Source organism: Mytilus trossulus, chromosome 2 (assembly GCF_036588685.1).
Source record: "Mytilus trossulus isolate FHL-02 chromosome 2, PNRI_Mtr1.1.1.hap1, whole genome shotgun sequence".
In the NCBI taxonomy this organism is placed as follows: domain Eukaryota; kingdom Metazoa; phylum Mollusca; class Bivalvia; order Mytilida; family Mytilidae; genus Mytilus; species Mytilus trossulus.
The window spans coordinates 33785789-33808394 of NC_086374.1; the positions used below are offsets into that span (position 1 = coordinate 33785789).

General features: G+C 31.9%; 1 protein-coding gene and 11 non-coding genes across 12 annotated transcripts in view; all 12 read right to left on the reverse strand.

Moving 5' to 3' along the window:
- Positions 1–5031: 5031 nt before the first annotated feature.
- The window catches only part of LOC134707060 (proliferation-associated protein 2G4-like), a 39942-nt gene continuing 22367 nt past the window's right edge, over positions 5032–22606 (reverse strand). The window contains exons 7-13 of the mRNA XM_063566544.1: positions 20387–20465; positions 9572–9650; positions 8622–8700; positions 8044–8095; positions 7433–7527; positions 6235–6362; positions 5032–5690 (exon numbers count right to left, since the gene is read on the reverse strand). Coding sequence (XP_063422614.1) covers positions 5586–5690; positions 6235–6362; positions 7433–7527; positions 8044–8095; positions 8622–8700; positions 9572–9650; positions 20387–20465 — 617 coding nt within the window. The 3' untranslated portion in view covers positions 5032–5585. The remainder of the gene's footprint in view (positions 5691–6234; positions 6363–7432; positions 7528–8043; positions 8096–8621; positions 8701–9571; positions 9651–20386; positions 20466–22606) is intronic.
- On the reverse strand, positions 8360–8490 carry LOC134708677 (small nucleolar RNA SNORA57). Its single transcript, XR_010105874.1, has one exon. It is a non-coding gene; the product is annotated as a small nucleolar RNA SNORA57 (small nucleolar RNA).
- LOC134708672 (small nucleolar RNA SNORA57) lies at positions 9842–9972 on the reverse strand. The gene has a single exon (XR_010105868.1). It is a non-coding gene; the product is annotated as a small nucleolar RNA SNORA57 (small nucleolar RNA).
- On the reverse strand, positions 10422–10553 carry LOC134708678 (small nucleolar RNA SNORA57). Its single transcript, XR_010105875.1, has one exon. It is a non-coding gene; the product is annotated as a small nucleolar RNA SNORA57 (small nucleolar RNA).
- LOC134708684 (small nucleolar RNA SNORA57) lies at positions 10775–10906 on the reverse strand. The gene has a single exon (XR_010105880.1). It is a non-coding gene; the product is annotated as a small nucleolar RNA SNORA57 (small nucleolar RNA).
- On the reverse strand, positions 13974–14105 carry LOC134708688 (small nucleolar RNA SNORA57). The gene has a single exon (XR_010105884.1). It is a non-coding gene; the product is annotated as a small nucleolar RNA SNORA57 (small nucleolar RNA).
- LOC134708670 (small nucleolar RNA SNORA57) lies at positions 14396–14526 on the reverse strand. The gene has a single exon (XR_010105867.1). It is a non-coding gene; the product is annotated as a small nucleolar RNA SNORA57 (small nucleolar RNA).
- Positions 15162–15292, reverse strand: LOC134708676 (small nucleolar RNA SNORA57). Its single transcript, XR_010105872.1, has one exon. It is a non-coding gene; the product is annotated as a small nucleolar RNA SNORA57 (small nucleolar RNA).
- Positions 15517–15647, reverse strand: LOC134708679 (small nucleolar RNA SNORA57). Its single transcript, XR_010105876.1, has one exon. It is a non-coding gene; the product is annotated as a small nucleolar RNA SNORA57 (small nucleolar RNA).
- On the reverse strand, positions 19330–19460 carry LOC134708669 (small nucleolar RNA SNORA57). Its single transcript, XR_010105866.1, has one exon. It is a non-coding gene; the product is annotated as a small nucleolar RNA SNORA57 (small nucleolar RNA).
- On the reverse strand, positions 19593–19723 carry LOC134708673 (small nucleolar RNA SNORA57). The gene has a single exon (XR_010105869.1). It is a non-coding gene; the product is annotated as a small nucleolar RNA SNORA57 (small nucleolar RNA).
- Positions 19856–19984, reverse strand: LOC134708685 (small nucleolar RNA SNORA57). Its single transcript, XR_010105881.1, has one exon. It is a non-coding gene; the product is annotated as a small nucleolar RNA SNORA57 (small nucleolar RNA).

Below are 22606 nucleotides of genomic sequence, written 5' to 3' on the forward strand. Positions count from 1 at the left end.
AATAACAACGTATACTATTGGCTTTTCCAAAACGGTCATATCCTTTCGGTTTGGATAAAAAATGTTCGACAAACTAGGAAAACAAGCGAAAAGAAGCAGGACAAATAAAAGAACTTGTAGTTTTCTCGTAAATTTCTTAGGTTTTAGTAGAACTGTGATGAAATGCATTGTTGATTTATGATTAACGATGACACTAGTAATTAAATTGCTACTTGCTGTTTGCAGTCGTTCCTCATCTTGCCATTTTCCTAATTTCTTTACTTAATGTATTAAGATAAAATAAACGATTGCTATTCACAATGTATTGAATACGTCGTACAGTTCATCGATAGTTGCCGCATATGTTTGGGCGCAGATGTTCTAACTCACAACATATTTTAATTATATAGATTTAATAATAGATGAGTGAGGCAGAAAAACTTGAATACAACGTTATGCGATTTTAAACTACTGGTCCATTTGGAACCACGTATATTTCATATCATTTTATTGTACGAAAAGAATACGCCAAAGGTTAATTACCACAGTACTGGACACTGCCATATATCGGTTGGAGCGTTTTTACCATGGTTAACTTAATCCGGACGCTGCAATATGCCTTCTGTTGTACTCAGGCTTCGATTGATTCAATGTTGAGTCTTATAATAAAGGGTTAACTACATGTATAAATATCTTATCAATGATTGATGCTAAAGGGTCAAGGTCATGTTAACCCTGTTAGACAGACCTGTATACCTTACAATCATTCTATGCACATCATATAGTTGATATTCATCACATAAGCAACACGACGGGTGCCGCATGTGGAGCAGGATCTGCTTACCCTTCCGGAGCACCTGAGATCACCCCTAGTTTTTGGTGGGGTTCGTGTTGTTTATTCTTTAGTTTTCTATGTTGTGTCATGTGTACTATTGTTTTTCTGTTTGTCTTTTTCATTTTTAGCCATGGCGTTGTCAGTTTGTTTTAGATTTACGAGTTTGACTGTCCCTTTGGTGTCTTTCGTCCCTCTTTTTTCAACATAAAGTCAAAGAAACAAACCAAAATGTGCAAACTTAACATTGACCAACAAACCATGAAAATGAGGTAAAGGTCAAAAGGTATTTGGTTTGGTAGGTAGACATGTACATCTTACAATCATGTTTGTACAAAATATAGTTAACTTTTAATAACAGTACTTGAGAAAAGAGGCTCTCAAGAGCCTGAATCGCTCACCTTAATTTTTTTGGTTAAATCTCTCATCAATGATTATTTTGGCTTTTCAATTTATTTAAATGTTCTTTGAACCGTCCTATTTTCTTCAAAAGCAAAAAAAATAAAATAAATTCTCCTATGTTCTATTTTAGCCTTAGGAGCTATGTTTCTTGACATACAAGGAAATAAAATATAAAATTGATACTAGATACTCTGAAACTCATTTAGCCTAAGTTTGGCTGAAATTGATACAGCAGTTTCAAAGGAGAATATTTTTAAAAGTAAGTCAACATGATGAACAAATTGTGAAAAAAGTCTTTAAAGGGCAATAACTCCTTAAGGGGTCAATTAACAATTTTGGTCAAATTGACTTATTTGTAGATCTTACTTTGCTTAACATTTTTGCTATTAACAGTTTATCTGTAATAAGATAATAACCAAAAATGCAATTTTTTTTTAAAATCATCAATTCAGGGGCATTATACCTGAAAAACCAGTTACCCAATTCGGCTGAAAATTTCAGGACAGGTAGACCTTGACCTAATAAATACTTTAACTTCTTGTCTTATTTGCTTTAAATGCTGGAGTTTTTGAGATATAAGCCAAAAACTGCATTTTACCCTGTGTTCTATTTTTAGCCATGACGGCCATGTTTTTGACGAAATAGAAAATAAAACACAAACTTTATTTTATACACCCTACTGATCATTCAGTTGAAGTTTGGTTTTAGAGGAGAAGATTTTTTAAAGTTAGCAAATATGATGAACAAATTGTGAAAAATTGTCATTAAAGGACAATAACCCCTTAAGGGGTCAATTGACAATTTTGGTCATATTAACTTATTTGTAGATCTTACTTTGCTGTTTACAGCCTATCTTTATCTATAATAATATTCAAGATAATGACCAAAAACTGCAAAATTTCCTTAAAATTACCAATTAAGTGGCAGCAACCCAACAATGGGTTGTTTGATTCATCTGAAAATTTCAGGGCTGATAGATCTTGACCTAATGAACATTTTTAACCCATGTCAGATTGCTCTAAATGCTCTCGTTTTTGAGATATAAGCCAAAAACTGCATTTGACCCCTATGTTCTATTTTAATTAACGGCGGCCATGTTTTTTTACGGATCAAAAATCGAAGCACAAACTTTGTGCAGGATAATCTAAGGAACAATCATGCTAAGTTTCATCCAAATCCATTCAGTAGTTTCAGAGAAGATGTTTGAAAAATTGTCAACAACGACAGACGAGGACGGACGCCAAGTGATGAGAAACGCTCACTTTTCCTTTTAGGAAAGGTGAGCTAAAAAAGGAGTAATCAGGAAAACTAAATATTGACCATTGAACCATTGAAGTTAATTCAAGGTCAGATTAACCTGACCAGACGGACATGAAAACCTTACAATCATTTCATCTTCCAAAATAAAGTTGACATTTAACATACAGTTTATAAAAGGATCAATCTGCAGAATCTTATTACCTTAGCTGGATTTTGCAAATTTTTGTCCTCAATGCTCTTCAATTTCGTTCTTTATTTGGCTGTATTAACTTTTTGGGATTCAAGCGTCACTGAAGAGTCTTTTGTAGACGAAACGCGCGTCTGGCGTAAATTTAGTCCTGGTATCTATGATGAGTTTATTTAGCACTGACAAATGAACTACGAAAATAAGTTTAATGACAAATTATACCTGCCAGACAGAAAAATCAACCCATTCACCAATATATCGTTGGCCTATCCCTTATAGCATTTACAAAAAACATTCAACTATTGTAGTAGATTAAATCGTTTTTGCACAGCTGGAAACGAGTACAGATGTCAATCCCAGAACAGTTTGGGCAACAGTGGACACAATATTCACACTTGATACAGGTCTGAAATTGGATTGTAATTAAATCTTTGACACATAATAGGTTTCTGACATAGAATAACTGTAGACAAAGAACCAGTCATGGTCATCGTCGTTAAACATCACCTACTCTGCATTATGTCTCTATTAATGACCTGCTGCCATTTATACAAAAGACTTATTCATTATCCCTTTCAAAACTTCATTCTCTGTTAAATTCATGTTTGGAAACCATTGTTTATACAAACCCTCATTCAAAACAATACCGTGAAATTTACAGCTATCATTTCGGATATTGTAAGTCAGACTTTTTAAACCAATTTGCATTGAGAAAGATGAAAGAGAAAAGATCTTTTCTCAAACCGATGGCTTTATCTTAGGCAATATCCTTCATCATAAATTAGTCCAGTCAAAAATACCTCCTTATTTCAAAGATCAATCTGTACCAATCATTTCTAATACCTATACCAAACCAAATGCAACTAAAATGTTTAATTACAAACACGTTTTGCAGGATATAAATAATCCGGCTGCCAACATTATTACCGGTGACTTCAACATTGTCAACAACTTTCCCTGCGAAATGGGTTAGCCAAAGGTCCGAAAAATTGTGAGCCTAAATCCATCAATTGGAAATTCAACTTTAAAATACTGATGGATTCAGTCGAGTATTATGCCAGGCTATGGGCTAAACGCGAGATGGAAGACTTAGATGCTCTTTCCGAATGTATTGAGGCTGTAAAGTTGTTGATACAAATCAGTATTAAGAAACTGAACGGGTCTATCAATACACATGCTACGTCAATCTTTAAAGACCCAAATTTTGCAAAACACTTGTCCTACCTCTGTGACAAATATGGTGTTGTCCCCGCAGATAAAGCCCCAAACAACATTGTTTTTATGGGTAAAACTCATTACATGAACTACTTGATAATTGAATTAAGAACTAGATCTTCCATCACTGTATTGGATACATAAACTACACAAGTTTCCTTTAAAACAACGGTATATTGCTGGGTCTTCCAAGTGCTCCACGTAACCTCTTTTTAAATTATTAACATCTATTCTATCAGCAATAAAAACCGGGCTTCAAAGTTATTGTGAAACTGCTTATTCTAGAGGTTGAGTGAATCAGATGTGGATTCTAAAAAATTTCAAAGATCTTTTAGAGTACATACAATCCAAGACTCTTTTGTCTTGCAATAGTATTAAAACATTTGACTTTTCTATACTTTACACAAGTATTCCCCATTCCAAACAAAAAGAGTTGGTATTGCTTTGTTTCATAAAAACAGACTGACCAATGAGATAGTAGTATCTTTTCTTAGGGAGGGATAAATCCTACTTTGTAAAGAATCACACTGTTTCAAACAATAAATTCTCTGAAACTGACATTATCAAGATGCTTGATTTCTTTATTGACAACATATTTGTTTGGAGGACGTATTTTTCAACAGACTGTCAGCATTCCAATGGGAACCAAGTGTACCCTTATTCTTGCCGACTTGTTGCTTTATCATTATGAGGCGGACTTCATACAGAAACTTCTTAGGATGAAAAATAAGAAGTTTGCAATAACAAACCTTTTTTGTTGTTGGGGATGGAGGGTTACAGCTTAGACTTCTTTTGACCAATCACATGCAAGAACATCCAAGACTGCAATACATAACTACCATGTAATACTATTGTATTAGAAGACTTGATATTTAGGCATATCATAAGCTTAAGATCAAGACTGCATGAACTTCAATTACAATGAAGACACCCTGCACCACAATGAAGAAGCCAAACTTAGTTTATATATCATTAGGTAGAATGTTTACCTTAACATATAAAAGGAAACAAATCCTATGAAAATTCCCCATCATTTTTGGCTGAAAAGATCTGTCTGAAACCAGACAACTTTTGTTCCCCAGATACCAGATCAAAATCAAAGAAGACATTTATAAATTAATTTGAAAGCAGGAGGCAAGAACAAAAACAAGTCAAATAACTGGGCCAAAACAAATTTATTCTGGAGGAGACAGTACTGAGATTCTGACAATCACATTAACAGTACAAATTATAAATGCTTTCAATTCTATTTCTGATTTAAGGATTCTTATGCTTTCTTGTATTTCTCACTCTCTCAATAATATTGTATTTTTCATATGAGAACTACAGTGAAGGGTTGAGAATTGTTCAAAATAAAATACAATTCCAATTTTGCTATAAAGTAAACCAAATTGTTTCATAATTTTGTAAAACTTGTACTTCAGTTATACAACGTAAGTTGTTACTACTACAAATGTATATTAGTATAAATACTTATTTCTAGTATGTATAACAAATCTAATAAATATATAAAATAAATAGCTCCTTTCTTTGTTTATCATGATGACATCTGTAACTATTTAAATGCTACCTTTAATCAACAGTAAAAATGATTTCATTATTTAATATTGTCACTTGCATTCCAGAATTTTTCATAATCAATTTACACGGATCCCAGTCTACGACTAGTAGCACTTTTAAAGTAGGTCACTATGACCTTAATTAACATTTTCAGTCCTCGTTGCCTTCTCCCCCAATTTCAGCATCAACAGATTTTCCTGCCTTCTTCTTCTTCTTTTTGGCAGCTTTTCGTGAAGCGGAAACAGCCAGTATCGCCTGAAATTGTAAGAAAATTCAAATAAACTCTTACTGTAGAAAAATAGCTGAATAATTGAAGGGGCAATAATGCTTTTTAAAGATCCCATACAGGGTCTAAAATTTGCTAATAGGACTTAACATATTGGTTCATGGAATAACTATAAATTTCACATTTGATTTACCATAACATGAACCATGACAAAATTTGTTTGTTTTGTACAAATTCTTTTTCCCCAATGTATGGGACACATTTTGGAATGAAAAAGTATTGGTGCACACAAACTATATACTCGGTGAAATTATAGAACAGAAAGTCTCTTAAAATGATTTTTTTGCTGCTCCACCAACTAGATATGGATAAAAAAAAATATGATAAAATGAGCATCTTTTTCTCAGGAATTATTTACACAAGATAAGTTTTCATCAAGTATTCTTGGTGATGAAACTGAATAGAGCATGACAAAAATAAAAAGATCCTTATGTAATCTGCAATGCACTGGTGTCACAATAAAATGATAACACTGCTTGCTAAGCACCATTTTGCTTGAAACTTAATACTCACTTTTAATTCTGGATCCTCTACAGATTTTTCTGATTCGTATAATTCTGCTTCAAATGGCAGTCCTGTGATCTTCAGTGGACCATTGGGCATCAGCAGTACTGTGAATTTAAATTGAGCTACGAACTCACCTGCAAGAAAAGTTTTGTTTTGAGACAAAACATACACCAAAAAATAATTTTTCTCTTTTATATTACAATATAACTTTAAAAGAGAAATGACAAATGAAAAATGCAGCAATAGCATATATGTCAGTTCATATGACAGTGTAATACATGTAAAAATAACACCTTTTGTATCAAATAAAAACTGATCAATTCCTGATTTTTTTATAACAAAATTCTTGTGTGAAATACAATACTTTAATAGAAATTCAAAAATAAATAAAGGTGGGCCCTGCTGTCAATAACGTGGGGTAAATAAGTTGTATGATAATCTGATATGAAGCATTATTTGAAGTTATTACATAGTCTCATGTGTGATTTTATTCTAAGATTTGTCAACTGAAACAAAAAAATTTGACCTTGACCTTTGACCTAGGAAGTTGTACATACATCATGACACACCCTCTGGTGTTGGTTAATAAACATGTTAAGTATTAAGTATAAAATCATAACTGATCTCAAGATATAGAGCGGACACGATCTTCACCACAGGACACCGGGTTGTCAACTGAAACCAAAGTTTTTTTGACCTTGACCTTTGACCTAGGAAGTTGTACATACATCATGACACGCCATCTGATGGTGGTTAAAATGGATGTCAAGTATAAACTTTGAAATCATAACGGTTATCTAGATATGGAGCAGACACAATCTTCACCACAGAACAAGGAGTTGTCAACTACAACCAAAGTTTTTGACCTTGACCTTTGACCTAGGAAGTTGTACATACATCATGACACACCCTCTGGTGGTGATTAATAAACATGTAAAGTATAAAGTATGAAATCATAATGGTTCTCTAGATATGGAGCAGACACAAAGTTAAGTGTTATGGATGGACGGACAGACTGATCACTATATGGTGACCTGCCTAAAGACGGGGCCCTAATTACTGTTATGTATGGCATATATTAAAATGCAAAAGAAGAATATTCTCTTTATAAATATGTAAATTTATATGTTAATCTGAATCACAAGAGTTCAAAATTCAAACAGATACTGCTGAATTCATTATTTCTTTAATCAAAATCACTTACTCTCTTTTTCATAAAGGACAGAGAAAGGTACCATTAAGTCATGTTTAACACATTCAACTACACCCATCTTTGCTTTCTTTTCATCCTCACATAACCTAGAAAAAAATAATGTACTTGTTTAACCAATATAAAATTATTGAACAAATTAATAACAGTCATGTAAACACATGTACTTATTTCCAGCTGTGTTAAGCCCTAAAGAGCATGTGTTGATCACCTAGGTATATGTACATATTCAACAAAATACACTTTCTAACATTTAATTCATGACAAAAATCTTTATTTTGTTGATCTTGTATCGCGGATCGTTTTGTCTGTTAACTTTCTCTCTATTATCTTTAGTTTTGCTCAAAACACAGAGGGTAAACAAATCCTCCTTTATCAGCAATCCCTCCTATAGAAAGCGAGTCTTCAAACCATATTTTCAAAATTTGACTAGTTTGCATGTCTTCCTGACCATTTTTGTAATTAATTTATGTATGAACTTGCTCAATATGGCTGTCATTGTGTGCAGAGTTCAATTTGGATCAAAATCTCAGTTTCCAATATACATCTTTTCAGGAAAATTCATATCAATTGTTAACAAATTGTTTTAGTTGTTTAAGTCTTACCTTAAAGAAAAGGGCAATAATCCAAATCTTTTATCTACATCACTTAAAAATTCTGAAAAAATATCAAGAGAAATATTTCATTTACTGTTCTATATCACTATACTAAATAATATGCAGAAAATATGCATACTGCACAGTAATCATAGTAATTGTAGCCATGCTGTAGAAATAGTGACAATCATCCCCATAATTTTAATTTTTCATTTGCAATAGAATTGTATTCGCTACCATTGACTTTTTTTACAGAAAAAAATATAATGAAGTGCCAAACCTCTCATTTTTTCGAGTTTTGTGAGTCATGAACTAAAGATTTTATGACTGTTGTGAACATAGAGGAGGGATCTGAAGTATGCAGAACTTCAGCACCGAAGACAGTCCACATTTTATACACCACCATCACATACATGGTAAGTTACCATTCAAACTTAACATGCCAAGAATAGGTGGTTAGTTTTACCATTAAACATAAATCAATTATTTTAAAATTCTTGAAATAAAAGTTAAATATGATAGTGGTAATTATTTGTTCAATACAATGTACTACTATATCTTGGCCAATAGTTGTATTTCCCACTTACGCCTGGAAGCTTTCATTTTGAGTTGATAGACAATATCCTTTTTCTTATACACTGTAGTTCTGGTGTCAAGTTCTTTTCCCTGAAACATATAACAAAGATTTTTTTTCTCTGTATGTTTAACAAAGTTACAGTAGAAAATATACATCATAAAAACCATACAGTAGTGCAAAATACACCAAATTTAAATTGGATCTTTGTAAAATACATCGTTCACACATGTAAACATTGCTTTCAAAACAAGCTGAAATAATATTTTTTTTTTTTAAAAGTGCTTAAACCATTATAAAATGGTTGTTACCAAAATCATAATGAAATGTACATGCTAATATATTAATATGGCTTATAAAACATTACTTAAAGGTAACAAACTACTTTTCTACACCATAAAACAGTCTGGAAAGATAAAACAAGGGCAAACCTCCTAAAGTAATGTAAAACTATATCTTTTAGAGAAGGCCAGACATCATTTTGAACACCCACCCTTTTTCTCTTCTCCTGACTTAGTTTATTTGTTTTAAGATTTTTAGTGCCATTTCCTTGTAGTCCAAACATATACTAAACATTTAGATTGATACCGCATATATGCTGCATACGAATGTAATTTATGTTTGTCAGTGTTTTCCAACAAAAGTGATTATCAAAGGACAAAAATAATTCCACACATCTTTAGTAGATAGAAAATATTCAAAGCTTGTGTTCAGTGTTATATCTCTGCATCTAAACTGTATAGTATATTGACATGTAAACTGGATTATATTTCCGTACGGGAAGTACCAGTGATATTTGAGTATGTCAGAAGGTACAAATAACAACTTATAAAATCATACAAGTATGTACATCAGTTTTCCTCCAATTGGTCGAGCCATTCGTGATATTTTCATTTTTTTAAAAGACATAACAGATGATGAATGTCAAGTCATGGAAATACCTCACAATGACCTTTTACTGACCTTGCCTTCTCCTGAACTGACCAGTACATCTACAGCATAAACTTCATGTACATCAAATTCACATTTATCATGTTCTTTTCTGAAAAAAAAAAAAATATTCCAGCACATAAGAAATTGAAAATACTAAGTCTAAGTCCAATTGAAAAAAATATGATAAAATGCATTGTTAAAAGGGAAAAAAACTTATTTTCCATCAAATTATTGACCTACTCATGAGTCATAGTAATATTGACTGATAAACAGCAATACTTGGTACACTTAAGACGTTTTGACTGTTGTGAACATAGAGGAGGGATCTGAAGTATGTAGAACTTCAGCACCGAAGACAGTCCACATTTTATATACCACCATCACATACATGGTAAGTTACCATTCAAACTTAACATGCCAAGAATAGGTGGTTTAATGTTCTTTTTTTTGTCATAACAAAATAATTTCATAAGCAGTTTTCAATATTTCAGCAGCACAAATATAATTCTATTAAATCTGAATGCATTATATTAATATTTAGATCTAATGGTGGAAAAAGTGCATAGATTTTATGTTGAACATGTGGATTTAAAACCAATCTGCCCACCAAAACATGTACTTATTCTTATGCCACATTTTCACATTACATGTTGATTTTGATCTGCAGGCTTGTTTGATACTTTAATAATATCATAGATACAGGTCAATTGTAATATGATTTTGTTTCACAGTGCTCAGCTGTTCAAAACAAAAGATTAAATCCTGACCCTCACCATTATTCTCTGAAAGTCCAGTATTTAACCTATATTGTTTAAATCAAGTAAAGTAAAACTGTTTAGTTCAAGTTGTTGTTCTTTTAATGCTGGACTAAAGATTGGTGGCATGTTGTGAACATAGAGGAGGGATCTGAAGTATGTAAAACTTCAGCACCGAAGACAGTCCACATTTTATATACCACCATCACATACATGGTAAGTAACAATTCAATACTTAACATGCCAAGAATAGGTGGATAATACTAAACATTTACAATAAAATGCTGCGCTAAGGACAGTCTTATAGGTCCACATAGGTTGGACCCTGACAGTAAGGGCAAGTTTGGACACAATATTCAAGCTTGATATTGTCTGCACACAATGTATTGAAGTTTGCTCTAAATTATGATTAACAACTATTTTGTGTAAGTATTTGGTCTGAAAAATAAAGTGAAGATTTCTTTTCTGAAGATTTTTTGACTGTTGTGAACATAGAGGAGGGATCTGAAGTATGCAGAACTTCAGCACCGAAGACAGTCCACATTTTATATACCACCATCACATACATGGTAAGTAACCAATCAATACTTAACATGCCAAGAATAGGTGGTTCATAGTATTAATTACTCATTAATTGATTTTACGGCCAGCTTTTAATATTTCAACGCTTTTTCACATTGAACCCCAATAAAATATATTGATACAGAGTAACCCAAAGTTTATCCTACCCTTAATTATGATTGTAAATGTTGTTTCCATAGCTAATACAGAAGTAGAATGTGGAGTTAATCATAGTTTTCTGTCAGGTGATAAGCAATCATTAATAATAATTAATTCTGACAAAAGGGTGTGGAAAATATTTCATCTTTTTCTACTTATAAAGTTCATTAATAAAACCAAAATTTTTATTTTCATTTCAGCCTTTAGGATTTAAGATCAGTCAAATCTGACAAAGGAGTAGGGGCATTAAGGCCTAGTTTTGGCCCAAGAAAACAAAATGTTTAAAAACCATTTCAAATTGGCACATAGTGTTTATAAATGCACAAGATCAAGAAATATAAATGAAAAACATAAGTTTTTATCCGATGACATCACAATTACGTCATAATATGTACAGTTTTCACAAAAATGATGAAAAATCCAGATTTTATGTTGTTTTCTATTTTTATTTCCTTTGTGGAAACATCCTGCGCAGCCGAGAAACATCAAAATAATTTACTGTCATTATCTCATCACCTTTGGGGTATTTAAATACCTATTGCCTGACCAGAATAAAAAATTGTCAACACAATTTGTCCATTTAAATTGTACAATAAGTATTGTGAGAGCTCATCAACAGGTGGTCATTTAACTACCCAGTAAAAAAATATTCACTATTTCTAAAAGGTAAAATTTATATGACCGATAGCTAGCTTGCTTTCCTCATGCATCATGACCAATGTCCTGAATAAGATATGGGACATTTTAAGCCATTTCTTTTTGTGTCTCTAAATAGTCAAGATGGAAATTTCAATCAGTGGATTTAGTTTATAAAAAAGGAGATATATGTTTGCTTCATGGTGTTTTTAATGTGGGATGTATTTTAAGTTTTTGATTCCTGAATGAAATTAAAGTGTTTGTGAAATGGATTTTTTTGGATATGTGAATAATTCTACAAGATGAATTATGTGTGGCGTAGTGTTTTCTAATGGGATATATCTTCATGTTATATTAAGATTCCTGAAATGGAATAGTAGTGATGCTGAGTTTCATTTAATATTCAGGATCTACTTCAATTGGAATTACTGTTAAAAAAATATTTTCAAATATCAAAAAAAGTACAAATGGCTTATAGTGAATAGAAATTTCAGTGCTTTTATATTCTTCATTATGAAAGTGGGATTTACCAGCAATGATTTATTTGTGATTGTAAGCAAAATGAATAAATTTACAATAAATATCTTGATTAAAAAGAACAAATATTGTATTAAATGTAAAATGTCCCATACCTAAATAGAATAGTTCATTCAGGACATTAAACATGAGGAAAGCAAGCTAGCTACATGTATCATTCATTTAAATTAGCTCTGTCAAAAACAAGCCAGGTAAATAAATCTACAGGTAGTTAAATGACCACCTGTTGATAATAGCTCTCACAATACCTATTGTACAATTTAAATGGACAAATTGTATTGACAATTTTTTAAACTGGTCAGGCAATAGGTAATTCTCTACCACAAAGCTTATTGGATAGGCACAGTAACAGAAGCTTTATTATAACTATTGGCATATTCTCACCAAATATAAAGTTGTTACTTTGGTGCGCACATACTTATTCAATCTAAAATATACTTAAAATTTGATGAAAAAACAAGGAAAATCATGAAACTCCACAAAATATGCATATAAGGTCATGATTGTTGCCATGGTAACTTGTTCGATGTCAAATTTGTTTTGTTTTTCTAAGTACCTTATACCTTAGTCAAGTTTTCTGTAATCTAAGAATATGTATGATCACTTTTGAATTTGCAGTAAATTTTGGGCCAAATAAGGGCCTTATTGTCCCTACTCCTATAACCATTTCCTAACCTTTGAAATGTAGCCTTTATCTCCACAGGATATTTCTTCATGGTGAAAAAGTATCATAACAGCATAAAGTTGCAATAACTCTTAAGGAATACTTTACTTCAAATTAAGGGAGTTCGCTTCTCAGTTTCAAAGTAATTAACTTTTCAAAACACTAGTTTATAGAGATAGGGGATTAATAAAGGAATCCAAAGAGCAAAACAAATATATAGGTCACTGTGCTTGTTTTCGAGATATTAGCCATTGCAATTTTGGTGGGAAAATATTCTCTCTTGACTTTTAATAGCTTTATCATTGACAAGTTGAAGATCTCAAAAACTTAAAAAGTAATTAAAATTTTATAATTAGTTATCAAAAGTACCAGGATTATAATTTTATACGCCAGACGCGCGTTTCGTCTACATAAGACTCATCAGTGACGCTCAAATCAAAATAGTTAAAAAGCCAAATAAATACAAAGTTGAAGAGCATTGAGGACCCAAAATTCCAAAATGTTGTGCCAAATACGGCTAAGGTAATCTACTCCTGGGGTAAGAAAATCCTTAGTTTTTCGAAAAATTCAAAGTTTTGTATACAGAAAATTTATAAAAATGACCATATAATTGATATTCATGTCAACATCGAAGTGCTGACTACTGGGCTGGTGATACCCTCGGGGACGAAACATCCACCAGCAGTGGCATCGACCCAGTGGTGTAAATAGTTATCAAAAGTACCAGGATTATACTTTTATACGCCAGACGCGCGTTTCGTCTACATAAGACTCATCAGTGACGCTCAAATCAAAATAGTTAAAAAGCCAAATAAATACAAAGCTGAAGAGCATTGAGGATCCAAAATTCCAAAAAGTTGTGCCAAATACGGCTAAGGTAATCTACTCCTGGGGTAAGAAAATCCTTAGTTTTTCGAAAAAATTCAAAGTTTTGTATAAGCCTTTTACAGATGGATTATACATATAAAAGATTTATAAAATAAAAATGGGGGTCACTGGGCAAATTTATTTCAAGGCATGCAAATGGATAAAACCAGAGGATTTAAAAAATCTGACAAAAAATCTAAAACATGACAAGCCAGCTTCCTTAAGTGTTATGACTTAGTCATGAAATATAGATAACTGTTGTGAACATAGAGGAGGGATCTGAAGTATGTAGAACTTCAGCACCGAAGACAGTCCACATTTTATATACCACCATCACATACATGGTAAGTTACTATTCAATACTTAACATGCCAAGAATAGGTGGACAATACTTAACGTTTACAATAAAATGCTTCTCTGAGCACAGCCTCATAAAAAGGCAGAGGTCAGACTCTGAATAGTTAGTGCAAGTTAGGACACAATATTCAGCTTGATATTGTCTGCACACAATGTATTGAAGTTTGCTCTTTATTAGGTTCAGGAAACTTTTTTGTGCAAATACTTGTTCTGTATAAAAATGATGAAGGAAAGATTTATTCTGTATAAAAATGGTGCAGGAAAGATTTGTTCTGTATAAAAATGGTACAGGAAAGATTTGTTTTCTGAAGATTTTTTGACTGTTGTGAACATAGAGGAGGGATCTGAAGTATGTAGAACTTCAGCACCGAAGACAGTCCACATTTTATATACCACCATCACATACATGGTAAGTTACCATTCAAACTTAACATGCCAAGAATAGGTGGTTTAGTCCCTTTTCCCCTAAGTACAAGACAATAAAAGTAGTTGTTTGATCGACCTAATAAGACCTAACACATTACAACACATCCCTTTCAAGCAGCTGACTAAATGACATTCTGTGCAGGAGTATCCAAGTCAAGTGTGACAAATAATTATTATTTGTTAAGAACCTATGAACAGACATACAGACAAAGTGAATACAACATAGCCTTCAATTCTGGAATTGAGTTACAAAAAGAGGTCTAAAACAAGTTATATCTACAGTGTCAACTTTAAAAACAATCTAACTACCACGACAAATTCAGAAGCCACATTTTGACATCCATTTTTTTCTTTTTTTCTCTCTTTATTTTGATTTACTGCATTATTCCATAGACTTCTTTGACACAGCTGGCCAATTGCTATTTGTTTTCCTTTCATGCGTAAACAAATCCTGTGAACTAAAGTATCAAATGCTTGATTCATACAAAACATGTCCAAAACATATGAACTTTCTCTAATCTAGTTTGATAAAAAAAACTTGCCCATCAATAATTTTATACCAAAATACAGTATTAAAACAAATTTATTCTACAGCAAGTACAGGCATATGATCATATCTTGCAAGTAGTTGTTCCTTTAATGATGAATTAAAGATCTTGACTGTTGTGAACATAGAGGAGGGATCTGAAGTATGTAGAACTTCAGCACCGAAGACAGTCCACATTTTATATACCACCATCACATACATGGTAAGTTACCATTCAAACTTAACATGCCAAGAATAGGTGGACAATACTAAACATATGCAATAAGATGCTTCACTGAACACAGCCTGATAGGACCACATAGGTCAGCCCTGACAGTTAGAGAAAGTTTGGACACAATATTCAAGCTTGATATTGTCTGCACACAATGTATTGAAGTTTACTCTGAATTATGTTTAGGGAACTATTTTGTGTAAGTAGTTGTTCTGTAAAATGAAGAAGGAAAGATTTGTCTTCTTATGATTTTATGAATGTTGTGAACATAGAGGAGGGATCTGAAGTATGTAGAACTTCAGCACCGAAGACAGTCCACATTTTATATACCACCATCACATACATGGTAAGTTACCATTTAAACTAAACATGCCAAGAATAGGCAGTGTTCTCCCCAGGATTTTTGGATAGCGCTGTGGTAAGCGCGTGATTTTCCACAATTCTCAGTAACTTTGTCGCGTCGCGCGGTTAGTTTGTAATTGATTTTTTATGTGTTTTTCCTATATTATGCTATTGATGTTTTCTCTTATAATGATGTCCTCATCATGCTCATGGAAGTTACCCTTTGTTTGCTAATGTTATTGTCTGGATATAGACATGATAGAAGAAAAGTCTTTTTCTCCATTGTAAATTCAAATAATCCTCATATTATTATCTGTCTGAAAACCCAAGGAGAAGTATTTTCCATGGTAGGTCTATACCAGACTGCCTATGTGAAGATTTCTTATTACTAACAGGTGATGTTGCAGAACATGTAGGACCAACAATAAAGTCATTGTCAGCTTTTGTGAGTAAGTTTTCAATGACAAGATTGGTATTTTTTACATTTACTTTTATAAACATTTCTAGCAAAGTGCAACTTTGCAATAAAAATGAGTATAGTATTTCAAAGGAAGAAATGAACTTGCCCTTTCAATAATATTCAAATGTTATCAAAGATTTGCTTTAAAAAAGGCTAAAATATTCCAATTATGAATTATGAATATAACATGTATGAAAGAAATCCTATGAATATTTTAAAGATATTTTTTTATTTTAAAGGTAAATTACCAATCAAATACATTATGTATGCCAATTGAAACAATTAACACCTTTAGAGGTTGTGTTTGATAATTCTATAAACATTTGAATACGTGCCACCAGATAAGTTTGTCAAGATTTGACAATACTTCTTTCAGGTCTTTCCCTCCCAAATTATCTCCCTTACTGGCTGACATAACTTCCTGTTTACATTTGTGGCCTTTTTAGGATTAAATACTATTCCTAATCCAAGCCATCCTCTGTTTACATTAAATTCAAAGCAATATTTAATTCATATATATTGATGATTGGTGGACAAATATCGATATTTCATATATATCTACACAAAATTTTCGTTTTGTCTTATTCCCTTATCCATTTGAAAAAGAGCCACAGATGGAAAAGTAATCGTAATATACGGGCTTATAATGAATCCCTTGATAACAGGGTTACCTCCTTCAAACAATTCAGGTTCGACAGTTCGGTAGTAAACGCGAAAAAGTAATGATATAGTCATAGATGGTTCAATCAATGGTTGAGACCACGTTGTCAGAGAAGGGGATAACACTTCCCTTATATTTTTTAGAAATGAACTTTTCAGCACCCGAGACATGCATTTAATGTCTCTGTCCATTCCTTTTTTAAGTTTCGGTATCTTTTAAAAGCGAAAAATTCGAGGAAGGAAAGGTTAATTTGGCAGTAAAAGTTTTGCAAATGGCGCCATTTTGATCATTTATTGAACTGGTCCCTACGATATTTGACATCGTTGGGTGAATTAACGATCTCTCGGATAAATAAACAAGTCGATCACGTGATCGGGATGTGTACAAAACAATAGAGGATGTTTGAAATTCAAAATCAATAGCGCTGATTTTGATTGGATAGCGCCGCGGTCTGCCCAAATACCACCGCGGTGAATTCAAATAGCGCTGAACATCTGATAGGTGAGTATGACATAGGACAGAGGCTAGAAACATCAAAGCATTTTTGGGGCTAGATCAAAGGAAATTTTTTCTCAACATATAGTAAAACTTTCTTCTGAAAACATACAGTGATATTGTTGGCTTTTTTCAAAACTACCTCTACCCTTTTTTATTGGGAAAATATGCGTCATTTTTATCAAATTGGGATATTTAAAATCAACCATGAATTTGACTGAAACTTCAATTTACAGAGCCATTTCAAGAGTCAAACCCTGCTTTAAAATAAGACCTGATTTTGTCAGTGATGATACATAAATAGACCCTCAAATCTGCAAATATAGTCATTTTAGGCTTGAAAATTGTTTAAATAAATGTTTTTCAGTTTATATTCATGCACAATTTCTACTGAGATAGCACTGTTTGGGAAAAAATTGTCTTTTTGGGAATAATTTAAAGTCATTTTTTTTTCAAATTGGGATTCTTCTCCAGGGGAAAAAGCCTTGATTCTCCCCTTATTTAAGGCAAACAATATCACTGAAATAATACATAACAAACTGAATCTAACTTTTTCTTCTGATATTTTATTTATTCAGTATTGTTCTAAAGCATTTTAAAATTAAGAATCATGCATTACTGAGTATTTCTGATGTATTTAATTGCCTGTCAGAAAAACAGATCTAATATTTTATATAATAAATGGTCAAAAACAGAAGCACACTTAATGCTACCATTCATATAACGCTTATGATAAAATAAATTTTAATGAGATTCAAATTTGGAGGACGATTTTGAAAAAAGATCACTTTTAAATTCTGTGAAAAAGAAGTTGTCTTAGATGATAATAGGGGTTTGTTTTAGCTCAGGTAGTAATAAAGCATACCATTCAGAATTCAAAGTACAATCAGTTATCAGAATTACGTCCCTTGAATACAATCATCATCAAGTATGCCTACATATATATTGTTTTCAATTTAACTGCAAGTTCTAGTGTTTTAAGAAAGTTTGTTAACCATACTAAAATATTTTTTAGAAAACTCTCAAATTCAGTCAAATTTGCACAATTTTCCTCCTTATTTTTTTTTATATAATTGAAAAAAATTTGAAGGGACTAAAACATACACACAAGGGTTTGAATTGTTAGAACTATGAATTTTGTTATAATTATTAAAACATATAAATTTTGGACAGTTTTTACTTTATTTCCAATACAATTGCAAACCATTCATATTTCAAGTTACATACCATTCAAATTTAACATGTCAAGAATAGATGGATATCTGATAGGGCAATAGCTTCATCATTTTTCTCCCCAGGCAAATTAAATCATTTCTGGAGTTCTATTATCTTAAATGCATTATGTAAATTTTATGGTAATGAAGATGTTTAATGATTTTATATTCTAAATTGTCGACTTATTAACAATCTGACAACCATTAATCAGCAACATTTTCATATTACATGTGGTTTTTTTTAATCCATTTCTTGATTAATATCACATTTTCATATGATTTCTTCACACATTGCAGTTTTTGTTCACCTGTAAACAACAAGTCTGAACCAATGTATCATATGGTTAGCTCATACAGACATTACTCAGCTTATCAGAAAACAAGAATGTGTCCACAGTACACAGATGCCCCACTCGCACTATCATTTTCTATGTTAACTGGACCGTGAAATTGGAATAAATTCTCTAATTTGGCATTAAAATTAGAATGATCTTATCAAAGGGAACATGTATACTAAGTTTCAAGTTGATTGGACTTCCAACTTCATCAAAAACTACCTTGACCAAAAACTTTAACCTGAAGTGTAACAGACGGACGAACGAACAGATGGTAGAACGGACGCACAGACCAGAAAACATAATGCCCCTCTACTATCGTAGGTGGGGCATAAAAACTTACCCTTACCAATTATTCTCTGACAGTACATTATTTAAAACAAGTAAAGTAAAACTATTTAGAGTATGCAGCTGTTCTGTAAATCATGATTTAAAGATTAAAAACCTCCAACTAATTCTCTATTTAAATTCAATGACAGACTCATGAGCCATAGAAATAGACAGCGAAACAGCACTACTTGATAAACTAAAGATTTTATAAGGCATGAACTTATAATTTTTGACTGTTGTGAACATAGAGGAGGGATCTGAAGTATGTAAAACTTCAGCACCGAAGACAGTCCACATTTTATATACCACCATCACATACATGGTAAGTTACCATTCAAACTTAACATGCCAAGAATAGGTGGGTATGACATAGTCATTGGGCAGAGTCTTCAATTATTTTTCTTTTTCTGTAAAAATTCAATCATTTTCTCTAAACTTATCAAATTTCGATGTGTAAGTAGGAAGTTTTGTAAGGCATGAACTTATGATTTTTTGACTGTTGTGAACATAGAGGAGGGATCTGAAGTATGTAGAACTTCAGCACCGAAGACAGTCCACATTTTATATACCACCATCACATACATGGTAAGTTACCATTCAAACTTAACATGCCAAGAATAGGTGGGTATGACATAGTCATTGGGCAGAGTCTTCAATTATTTTTCTTTTTCTGTAAAAATTCAATCATTTTCTCTAAACTTATCAAATTTCGATGTGTAAGTAGGAAGTTTTGTAAGGCATGAACTTATGATTTTTTGACTGTTGTGAACATAGAGGAGGGATCTGAAGTATGTAGAACTTCAGCACCGAAGACAGTCCACATTTTATATACCACCATCACATACATGGTAAGTTATTCAATACTTAACATGCCAAGAATAGGTGGGTATGAAATAGGACAGAGGAAAGACATATTTTTCTTTTTTTCTGACAAATTCAAGGATTTCTTTCTAAAAGATTCAGTTGCTAACTTTCACTTGAAGAATGCACCTGTCAACACAGTATAAATGCATCAATAAAAGACAACTGTTGGCAGAGTATTGTGCTACAAGACATACATTAAACACAAGAGGCAATTTTTAAAATACCCTGACTACCCATAAATTAATTTGTTTGGGCTACTTTTCTTTCAAAATTGTGTGCCTTCCTGTAACAAGTCAGAAATAAAACAGTTGTTATCCATTTGTTGGAGCTATTAATTTTGCCATTTGCTTAGGAACTTTCTGTTTAGACTTTTCCTTGGAGCATTGGTTATTTGCTGTGAAAATTATATCTCAATAAAACTAACTTTTGTGCCTCTGTTGGGTTCTGTATTACAGCCTTCTCACCATCTATCACATTTCTTTTTAATTGGTGGGATAACATGCCTGGAAAAAAATGCATACTAAATCATATATTTGAATAATTATAAATGCTAAAATTTTCTGCCCTAAGAAAAGCTGTATTTGTAAATCCTTTCAAAAATTTGGTTCCTCAATGCTCTTTATTTTTATTATTTTTTTATTATTCAAACATCACTGAAGAGTCTTTGGATGATGAAACCAGGTGTCTTCAGTCTGGCATACACATTTTTAATCCTTTCTATCAACACAATTATGTTGTAATCAATCTGCAGTTTCAGATTTTTTTTAACCATATTTGCTCTATTTCAAATACACAAGTATACTATTCAGATTTCAAATTACAATCAGGAATCAGAATTACGTCCCTTGAAATTAAATCATCATCAGTATACCTGGTATTTGTTTTTTGGGGTTTTACTGTTTACAATTTCTAAGCAGTTTTAAAACCATTCATATTTTTTTTAAATTTATGGTCAGGACTATAATTTTTGTGAATTAGTGATATTTCTTCCAATACAATGTTTTTGAGTAAGACAATGTTTATCCTGTTAACACAATGTAGACATCTCTAATCACAATATCATTTTTGTGCTATATGTTTACCATTAAGAACATAACTAAGTGCATGTGACAAGTGTTAATATTAATTTCAATTAAAATAAACATATCACTGGATATTGCAAAAAATTATATACCAATTATTCCTACCATTCATGAGGCTTGGGAAATGATTTTGAAAAGATTCCTTTAAAATTCCATTATGAGAAATTGTCTTTATAGATGATAGTTGGGGATCATTTCACCTCTGGTGATTAAACAGTATACCATTCAGAATTCAAAGTACAATCAGTAATCAGAATTACGTCCCTTGAATACAATCATCATAAGTATGGCGACACTCTCTATTGGTTTCTTCTAAATAGCAATGTTGATTGTATGTTATTTTTCGTTGATTGTATGTTATTTTTCAATCAAATCAAATCCAATAGTAAACATATTGATTTTTATATAAACCTTGTTTAAATTCCACACTTGTGTTTAATGATGGGTTTGGGAGCTTTCATTTAGGTAGTGATAGAGCATACCAATCAGATTTCAAAGTACAATCAGTTTTCAGAATTACGTCCCTTGAATACAATCATCACAAGTATGCAGACATTTTTATTGCTTTTATTTTGTGCCAATTTCAGGTCATAGAAAGTTTGTTTCTCCTATAAAAACATTAATAGAAAGATCTCTTTATTTTTTACATTACATGTTTATTTGTTTTTATATCAAGCTTGTTTAATACAGCATTTAATATCAATTGAAACATGTTTTTGTTTCATAGTAATCATCTGTTCAAAACAAATGATTAAATCCTTAACTTTGCCATCAGGCCAACTAAAATAAATTAGATTTTCATCCAAATTTTTGAAAAAAATTTGTAAGGGTTCCACAGAACCCAATGTCTCGCCTACTTTTGCTGTAAATAGCAGGCTCAACAAAAATGAGGAAAAAAATCAATAAAAATATTCCTCTTGATACAATCTTTTGATTGTTAGAAGCTACTATCCAAGTTTGGTAAAAATCCAGCATAGTTTATGAATCTAATAAATGCTTTAAAAACTTCAACTGCAGACTTTACACTTATGTAATGTTAACTGGAAGAAAATCTAAGTCCATTTAAAAGTAAAATACAGAAAAAGTGGATTTTTTTGTTCTTTCAAAAATTTACTTCTGGATACTATCTTATGATCATAAATTAGTGACATAAACAAGCTTCTGTCCAAGTTTGGTACAAACTCAGAATAGTTTAAGAAAGTTATTAAAATTTTAAAAACTTTAACCACAGAGTGTATGTAATGTTTCCCCACAGAAAAACTAAGTCCATTTACAAGTAAAATATGGAAAAAATGGAATTTTATTTTTACAAAATTTACTTCTGGATACTATCTTAAGATCATAAACAAGCTTGTGTCCAAGTTTGGTAAAAATCCAGTTTAGTTTAAGAAAGTTATCAAAATTTGAAAAACTTTAACCACAGAGTGAATGTAATGTTTCCCAACAGAAAAACTAAGTCCATTTACAAGTAAAATATGGAAAAAATGGAATTTTATTTTTACAAAATTTACTTCTGGATACTATTTTAAGATCATAAACAAGCTTGTGTCCAAGTTTGGTAG